The sequence below is a fragment of the Oryzias melastigma genome, linkage group LG15 (assembly GCF_002922805.2).
Source record: "Oryzias melastigma strain HK-1 linkage group LG15, ASM292280v2, whole genome shotgun sequence".
In the NCBI taxonomy this organism is placed as follows: domain Eukaryota; kingdom Metazoa; phylum Chordata; class Actinopteri; order Beloniformes; family Adrianichthyidae; genus Oryzias; species Oryzias melastigma.
The window spans coordinates 28788793-28798822 of record NC_050526.1 but is presented as its reverse complement, the minus strand read 5'-3'; the positions used below and the strand labels follow the sequence as shown (position 1 = coordinate 28798822).

The 10030-nt window shown below is 37.7% G+C and overlaps 1 protein-coding gene across 2 annotated transcripts in view; it reads right to left on the bottom strand.

The window, feature by feature from the left end:
• Positions 1–10030, bottom strand: part of cdh23 (cadherin-related 23) — a 168380-nt gene that overhangs the window by 76611 nt on the left and 81739 nt on the right. For both annotated transcript variants that reach the window (XM_024298075.2, XM_024298076.2), the window contains exons 10-11: positions 2768–2880; positions 437–625 (exon numbers count right to left, since the gene is read on the bottom strand). In XM_024298075.2, coding sequence (XP_024153843.1) covers positions 437–625; positions 2768–2880 — 302 coding nt within the window. The remainder of the gene's footprint in view (positions 1–436; positions 626–2767; positions 2881–10030) is intronic.

Below are 10030 nucleotides of genomic sequence, written 5' to 3'. Positions count from 1 at the left end.
CCGAAAGGGAAGCAGCGGTCAAGAAGATGGATGGATGGATGAAAATGTTTTGCATAATTACTTAGTCTTGGCTATGATCAACCAACTCCGTAAACAAACAAATACTTTTATTTTTAAAAATCTCCAATTTCATAAATCCTAAAAAACATGTAATAATTCCCATAAACCCAACATGATCACAATAACTTTTTTGAAAAACTAGTTTGAAATAATTTTCATGAAAACATCTTGTTTAATTTAACCTGAGTGAGAAGCTTTGGGAAAGGTCTCCAACCACCTGACAATGGTGGTGAAAACATGGATATTAACAAATATCTTCTTTGAAGGAGCATTTTTCTCAGTACTTAGTGAGCAGAACTTCATGTTGAGGCACAGTAAGCATCAAATTTAACCTTTTTTTTATATGTCTGAGATGTTTTGAGTGAGAGTCACTCACCTCATCCTTATCTTCTGCTTGGATGAAGAGTGGCAAAGCAAAGCCCACCTGGGCCAGTTCTGTGATGAGGACCCGGTACTCTGAGCTGTTGAACTTTGGGGCGTTGTCATTCACGTCTATTAGGAGGATGGTGAAGGTGGTCCTCACAGTGGCATCAGACGGACTGCGATCTTCTTTCAGTTCAGTGGCCTTCAGGAGAAGGAAACAGAAGAGGTGGTGAGACACTAGATGGTTCTGAAAATATCCGGCTGAACTGAGCTCATTTTCAAGAGGTCTGCAGCCGTTCATTTACCGAACCCAAAAGAGTAAGGACACTCATCTTGGACATCAACAGAACAAACTTTAACACTCCATTGAGTTTCCAACTCCCTCAATGCTGAAGTCATGAACTCAAAAAGAGACAGGTGTGTTCCAGCTCCGCCTTCTATCGATGGAGTGTCACGAGCATCAAGACATGAAGCAGGAACCTCATGCTGCTCTTCAGGTGTTTTAGTCTCTCTCATCTCAAAACTCCATAATCATTTGACCTCCACCTCCACACGTTCAGCGCTATCTAGGCCCCCTGAAGTTGAGAAATTAGTTGTATTACTACGGCAAACCACAATCAATAGCAGCAGCAGCAAAGAAAGCACACATAGACGAAAGAGGAGAGCATTCCGAGAAAAAAATCCATATCTTATAAATACATTTTGAATTACATTTTCTCTTTTTCAGCACTTTTGCTCGTGCTATTTTCCCTGTTTGCAATTATTGATTTTAATTAAAAAGACAGACTTAGGCTGGTATCACTTTTGTATTAAACCTCAGCAGGAGTTGTATCTTTATCATCTCTTCTTCAAATCCTCCCGTTTTGAATTCCATCATCAAAAACTGCAGATAATTTGATATAAACTCAGGTTTTACTGAGGCCACTGTGTGATCAAAGCATCTCCGATTGGGTTCTGGACGCGTTGGGATCCAGACATGACATGCTATTGACATCATAAATGTAGCTATTTTCACCAAAGTAAACAAAAGTCAAATTTAAGCAGAAAAATCTTCACTTCTGCTGAGTTTATGATTGTTTCTAAACCAGACATTCTGATAAGATTTGATGAAAATTAGACCAATGCACCCAGTAAAGAGGAACACGTAGGACTAAAGCACATTAACTATTTTCCGCTTTAACCCACAAAACTAGTCGTACCCAATTTAGTTCAGAAATTTCTTAGACCTCCATCTCATTAATATGATCAAAACTTTCCATAACCTTTCCTTAATACCACAAAAATAATAAAAAAAAGAAAGTTGTACATTTACAAAAAATAACCAAAAAAAAAACAGATTCAGCAATATTCTTTACATCTTAATTTCTCTGAATTATCTTTTAAATAATTTCAATAATTAATGTTGGATAATTGTTGAAACCCTTTTTTTTTACAAGCTAATTTTTATTTTTGAAAATGAATCACTTTTTCCTTGTAAATTTATAACTTCATTCTAGTAAAATTTTACCTTTTACATATAATTTTACATTACTCCCATATTTTTTATTTATATTTCTTTGTTTATTTTACCTTGTGCCATAGAGAATAACCTTTCTATTGTTATTATTTTTTGTTGTTGTTGTTCAATTAAAATAATACAACATTAGTTGATAATCTACTCCTTATGAAACCGTTACACAATTTTAAAAATGTGTCATAAATTTGAGACTGTTGGTGAGTAAGGTCCTTTTTCTGGAACACTGTTGTCAATATTTTTGCATCTTATATTAATATTTTTGTTAGCAAAAACTCACCGTATCAGGCAACAGATCATAATTGAAATGATCTATATTTCAATCAAAAGATGATTTTGCAAACAAACAAATTACTTAAAAACAATTTAATTACAAAAGAAAATAATTTTAAATCAAATGTAATTTTAAAAATAAATTAAAATAAAATTTTTTTGTCAAGTGCGTTTTATATTAATACGTTTTAATCATATTAATGCATTTGAATGTTTTAAAAATGCATAAACTTTTAGTTGCTGACTTTAGCATCTTTTTGTGTTTTAGCCAGTTCATTGATTTTGAAATGCAGATCCTGTATGAATATGTATTTGTCTCTTATGGTACCTCTCTTTCTTTGTTTATCTATAACTCTTTCTATTGTTTCAGAAGAATGAGTCTGTAACCAGTCCATCATTCTGGCTCCTCGCCACGCTACTTGCAGGATTTTGTGTCCAGACGCTTCATTGATTTAATGCACTATCATATTAAAGCTGTTTCTTGATCCGCTGGAGACATATGTTCGATCTTCTCTCTAGGCAGACAGTGCCCCAACCATCCACGTTTCAACAATTCACCTTGACTGTGAGAGTGAATCCTGACGAATAGAGCGGGTTTTCTCGGTCCAGCTGGCCATTCACGGTCAGGGAGCCACTGATGTAGTCCAGGGCAAACACGCTGTTGGTGTTTCCTGTGCAGGGAAGACCGAGCAAAGAGAATCAGTCAGACTTAACTGCAGCTGTAAATTATTAAGCAGAACTTCAGGGATGAAGCCATGGATCTGTGGAGGGGAGAGATGTGCATAGTCCGTGTGCATGTTCTTTTTTTCATTCAATATGAATGCACCCTGTGCCTTCCTGTCTTCCTGAGCCACTTTAACCTGTTTTCAGGCCGTTTGATCTGGACAGCTGTGTTGTTCGAAACTGATGTCACTCCGCTTCTTTCAACATCATCATTATCATAGTATGTTCTAGAGTTTAGCAGAAGTTCCTGAAGTAATAAATACAACGTTTGACAACAGCAATTAAACTTAATGAGCACTATTAGGAAAAGAGATGAATTTCATTATTACAATCTTTAAATTGAAAGTTAGTGTACGTGCATGCATGAAGGATTCGCTGCAGCGTTTGCACACATTTCTGATGTGCTCGGGCTCTTTGCATGCGCTGATGAATTGAATAAAATTGATCACGTCTGCATTCCTTCAGAGAGCTGAAATGATCGTGGCTGCACTGTCCTCATTAAGAAGTTCAAGCACGCCTGCTGCTCCCCACTCACTCCACTTAAAAAGGTTAAAACATGAGAGTGGGGCCGCTCGGGTCCTCTGCTCGTCTTCTCCTATTCTCTCTTGTCCTTTTCCACTTACAGTCCCCCTCGCCGTCTCCTGTCATGCACTCAAACAACATTCTCTCCAAGGTTGGGAGGGGGGCATTGCTGCTTTAATTACACCCCAGCACATGGACCTAGGAAGTGCATGAAAATGCACAAAAAAGGCGAGAACTTCTTCTTCACCTTCATATGTGTTTAAACCCAACAATCCACTCCACCCTCCGCATGTACGGTCTCCCATCCGCTCTGCAGAATCACAGCATCTCTGTCACTTTTGTGTTTTCTTCTTTGATATCACAAACTTTTTAAACAGTAAAAAATAACTCAAAAGAATGTTAGAAAATCAGTGAGTTCAGATTAAAACAGACCAAATGAAAGAACAATTTCAAGGCACTTTGAAGTACAATTTTATGATCCATCAAAAATAAAAAAAAGGTATGATAGTAAAGTTGAATCATGAAGCATCAACAAACACCTGTTTTTAAATTAACACATTATGTAATATATATGTAAACGTGCTGTTACAGAAATTGTCTCCATTTAAAATGTTTGACTTCACAAATCTAATTATTAGGGATCCTTTTTCTGTCTCAAATGTTGCATTTTTATTCCACTCAAAAATGATTCTAAATGACCTTTTTTTGCTAATTTAATCCAAATATTCGTGGAAAATGCATCGAGAATATAAGCAGAACGATTAGCAAGTAATCCATCAGATCTGCAGATGGAAACCATAGCCTCAAGGAAGAGGAATAACAATGACTTTTTTGAAAATAAATTTCCATGTAGAGACTCAACCAAAACAACTGAGTGCATGAAAGATTTTCTCTTTAATATATTTGGAAAAAGTAAAAAAAATATATATCTGGACACTGACAGAAGTAAAAATGCGTTTGCAAAGCAATTCTAAAAATATTAAATTAACATTAATTATAGAAAGTGTGATCATGAATTTTACTTTTAACTGGGACAAAAAAAAATACTGTTGTGAATTAAAAAAATAATAATAAATGGTTGTTTTTGACTTCAGAAGCTGCTGTGGACCAGAGGTTGAACAACCAACTGTTATTTGGTCACTGGTTTAATTCCTGGGTATCACAGGATCTATTATTTGCTTGGATCTGGTCTTCAAAGACAGAACATTGACAAGCAGTTGTCATTTTTAGAAAATAGTCAAACAGATTTGATAAACAACAGATGGGCTCGGACAATGAAACAATACATTTTCAGCTATTTAAGTGCTTTGACAAAAAAAAAAAAAAAATCTCTCTAACTCTTTCTTTCATGAAAAAGTTTGAGTTCAAGGTCGTCGTTTAACGCTATACATCTTCACAGGAAATATCAACTCTTTCTGTACAGTTGGTTGTAGGAACTGAAGTCCACAAAAACATGCTGTGATGGTGAGTCTACAGCACACGACAGCTGCGGGTCAACAGATTAACCCGTGTCTGTGTTCAGCAATTGTTCAGCTCTATTATTGCTCTGTTCCCACCTCTGGAATGAGAGAACACACGCTCCAAAAAAAGCAGAATGGTGCAACAAAGGAGAAGAAAAGCAGGGAGACAAGACACTGAGTAATGACGCCGGACTCAGAAAACTGTAAAGGAAAAGGTGCTGCAGGAGGATCGGAATAAAAATATCTCATAAATGTTAATGCGTGCTTCAAAGTAAATGTTTTGGAAATTATGCACTTCATTTATTATCAGGTAAATTCTCTGGAACATCCACTCAAGTAAAAAGACAACAGACTTTTTATATATACACTGCTAAAAAAAAATACAGGGAACAACCAAACAACTAGATGTCAATCACACTTCTGTGTAATCAAACTGTCCAATTAGGAAGCAACACTGACTGACAATTAATTTCACATGGAATGGACAACTTTTGGAAAAAAAAAATGGGGGTTAGCAAGACACCTCCAGTAAAGAAAGGGTTCTGCAAGTGGTGACCACAGACAACTTCTCCATCCTTATGTTTCTGGCTGATGTTTTGGTGACTTTTGAATGCCGACAGTCTTCTCTCCAGCTGTACAATAAGACGGCTTCTACAAACCACAAAAGGGGCTCAACTAGTGCAACTCGTCAGGACGGCACATCAATGTGAGTTGTGTCAAGAAGGACGCCGTGTCTGTCAGCGTAGTGTCCAAAACATGGAGGCGCTACCAGGAGACAGGCCAGTACATCAGGAGACGTGGAGGAGGCTGCAGCAGGGCAACAATCCTGCAACAGGACTGCTACCTCCTCCTTTGTGCAAGGAGAAACAGGAGAAGCACTGAGTTCTACAAAATCACCTCCAGCAGGCCACAAATGTGCATGTGTCTGCTCAAACTGCTTGAAACAGACTCCAAGAGGTTGGAGGGTCTTAACATCACTAGATGGGAGTTATGCTTACAGCCCAATGCCGAGCTGGCAATTGCTAGAGAACACCAAGATTGGCAAATTCACCTCTGGCTCCCTGTGTTCTTCACAGATGAAAGCATGTTCACACTGAGCACACAGTGAAAGACGTGACAGAGTCTGGAGATGCTATGGAGAACGTTCTACAACATCATCCAACATGATGTATGTCAGCAGTTTCTGCTAGACTAAGGTACTGATGTAATGGATAGACCAGTCTGTTCCCCAGACCTGAATCCAAGTGAGCACATCGGGACATCATGTCTGGGTCCAGCCACCAATGCAAGGTTGTACCAAAGATTGTCCAGGAGTCGGTGGATGCTTTGGTCCAGGTGTGGGAGGAGATTCCCCAGGAGATCATGTGGACACGTGGAGGTCATACACCCTACTAAACCTCATTTTGAGTTGTTTCAAAGACAAAGTGTTGAAGTTAGATCAGCTGGTAGTGTGTTTTACCACTTTAATTTGGAGTATGATTCCACATCCAAACCTCCATCTGCTAATACATTTAATTTCCATTAATCATTATTGTGTAGTTGTGCTGTCAACCCATGCACCTATGTAAAGAATAAGGGGTTATTTATTTGAAGATACAGTTCAGCAACTCTTGAGCCACATCATTATTACAGCTGGAAATAAGAACTGTGATGTTTTTCCTTCGTGTTCAAACACAGAAAATGAGCTGTCACGAAGTTAAACCAGAGATCCCCCCAGCCTCCTTTGGGAGATGTAACAGTGAAGATAATGGATCCAAAGGTCTAAAGAAGAAGGATGTGTCCCATCATGCATGCTAGTAAAGCTATGAGGCAACCACAGGTCAACCACTGTTAGATGTTCCCACTGTAAGGGGCTCTCATATTCTGCAGGCCTTTACGGTGTTTTTCATAATTTAGTGAAAACTTAATGATTGTGTGACAACACTTACACAATACATAAAAATAAATGGGTAGATGTTTTTATTTTATACCTCAAATGAAGTTTGAGAAAAATTATCTTCTGATTCTGAAAAAAAAAAACTGTTAAAAACATGAAAAGTGTGTAGAAATGAACTTCTACACCATTAATACAAATTATGGACTTTTTTCTGTCCTCCAAGGAAAGTTGTGCAACTTTTTCTTAGTGTTCCCGTATTGCTGTTTCAGAGCTGGACAGAGAACTGGTGGAGCACTTTGTGACGTGATGTAGGAGCATCATGTGATCCTGAATGTGACAGGAGTGTGACTGAATGTGAAAGGAGATGATTCTTAGAGTGTAAGTCATATTTCTATTATGGGATAAGACGTGGAGATGGTGGAGGAGTGAAATATCAGAAGAAGAGACAAAGCCGATTGTTATTTAGAAAGCTTTAGGCGTCATATTGGTCCATGTATGGAAAAGACACCTGGAGTCTCAAAGAGGCTGAACAAGCTAATGAAGAAGGTTGGTTCTGTTCTGGTTCTGCTCAGTCTGATAAAAATACTTTAGAAGATGAAATCTATCTTCAGACAGACTGGAACCCTTATCTAGGGTATCTTCCACCTTCGCCCAACAGTTGGAGGGATAGGCTCCAGTAACCTTGTGACCTCAAAAGGGATCACGGCATAGGTGTTCAGAAAATGGATGGATGGATGATGAAATCCATAATGGAAAAGCTTGATCACCCCAACAGAGTTGCTCAACAACAGAACCATCAGAGATCCTTTCTGACCACAGCTATGAGCTCCAATGACTCAGCAGAATCTGAGAACATATGTTTCTACAACTGCTTGATTAACAGACTCTTTTTAGATTGAATATAGTTAAAGATGACATTCATCACCAAATTAACATGTAATGATACCCAGAGGATGATGGGAAATTTATCAGCTAAGTGGAGGAATGTGTGCTTCAAGACTTTGAGGTTGTGGGTTTGAATCTGCCCTTCAAGTTTCTCACACTGCATCAAGAGTTGGGTTGGAAGATAAAACCATCAAGTTGTTCCCACACAGCTCAATGCAGAAAGGAAGATTCCCTCTCTCAGCATCCCACTACTAATATCTAAAGCCTTTATTTTGAAAACCAGCCTGAAATTAACACCCCAGTGTGATGCAGACCATAGTCCAGCATTGGTTCAGATCTGACCTGAAAAAGTTTTTAATGCTTTGATGCTTCAATTTTTCTTTGGTCTTGAACTGAAAAAAACTCACAAAATGAGCAAAAGCTGTTATAAAATAAAAACTCTGGATCGATAAAACCGTGTCTCTTGTTCCAAAAGTTTGTCCATTTAATATAAATGTAGTTCTCTGTTAGTGTCTGAGTTAAAAACTCAAGGATGCTGGGAGAAACCCCAAAAGATGGGAGGGGCTAATACAGGTTATGTCAGGATTTCTGCAGGTGGAGTAAACACCTGTGATTCTGAGCCTTCAGTGTGACAGCTGTTGCCTGAATAGAATTTACCTAAAGAGCCACTCTCTATTCACATGACCCCCCAGCCCTGCGCTCCGTTTATGAAAGCAGTTGATGCAGCGCCGTGAAAGCAGATGGACTCCCGGTGTGTGTTTAGTATAGAGGTCTCAGATCTGACCGGTGGAACGCTCCAAATGACTAAGTGGGGAAGGGAGATATGACCACGTTCCAATTGCTGATAGAAAGAGATCTATATTGATCTGCTGTGATTCATGGGGGAACTCCCCTAAAACAGCAGAAATACCTGCATTCTGTATACATACACATAGCTGCATGTGACAGGGTACTTTAGTGTCAAATATTCAGTTTTAGGGTTTTATGAATAAATTCTGGTTAGGTGGGGGGGGTGGGGGGTTGATTGTATGATCTGAGACTCTCAGGGATTAGCCCGGCTCTCACATTACCAACAGTAGTGGACTGGAAAATGAGAAAACATGTTATTTTAGTCTCGAGCACGTTCAAGTGCATTTAGTCTCTGGCATCGACACCAGGAGAATTACCTGCAAACACGCTCATAAAAAAGCAGGAAGTGCGTCTGTAAAATTCCACCTGGGAACAATAGATGCTGCTGCAGTCAGATCAGACCTTCATTGTTATTGTAACCTATTACGACAAATTACAAAAGAAAGAGAATCCCAAAGAGTGGAGGTCAAACTTCAAGAAACTGTGATGTTTAATGAAATAAAAGCAGAGTGGTTCAAAGGAAAATCACAATTAGGCACATTGTGTTGCTACTGTAAGAAAAAGACTTTATAAATAAAGTTCAGTTTGACTAATTATTAGTGACTCACTTTTAGTGTTAAATATTTTTTTTTTAATTATACATTTTTTTAACAATTTTTTGTGTGAAATATACATTTGCTTAATGCAAACTTTTGTTTAATTTAAACTGTTAAAATAAAAAACAAACATCTAAAACACAACAATGAATGACAATATGCAAATTTAAAAAAGAGATTTGGATAAATTTTAAGCTTTTTTTCTCAACTTCTACAAATGTAGTTTTACTGAATCACAAACATAAACAATGAAAACAATCAATTATGACAAAAATAAAAAAAGCACAAAACAATAAATCTTGTTGACTCCATTATATCTATAAAATTTGCTTTGAATTTTAGCGTTGACATTTTTAATGTCTTCCCTGCATTCATTTTCTTTATTTGAACTCCTATTGTAGAAACATAGTCATGTTTAGTATTTGTTTTCGCAGATGCTTTCAAAAAATATTTGATCATATTTACAATCTCTTAAGTGGAAAAATTCAGCAATGACAATATGTGGTTTTTTATGTGCATAAACTTTTTTTGTCCAGATTTGGTAAAAGTGAAGACTTTAAAGCTCATGAATCTGCACCAAAAACCCAAAATGAAGAAGAAACTGGACACATATCGATATATGTATCATGTCGCCAGGCTCTTTCACCACATGTAAGCTGCATCATTGTAGAATGGATGGATGCCAAAGCCTGCAGAGGAAACCAAGGCAGCACTGCATCAGCTGTCACTCATCTGACCATCTTTGAACATTTCCCATCCACGAAGTCGCTCCAGGAAAAGTTGTCCTTCCTCATCGGAATAGTACCAGGCAACTACACGAGAAGGCAGTTGTGTTTTCATGAAGTTCAATAGACTTTTATTGAAGTATTTGTTGATTTTTTTTTTCCAGCTATGTTAGATTTTTATAGTG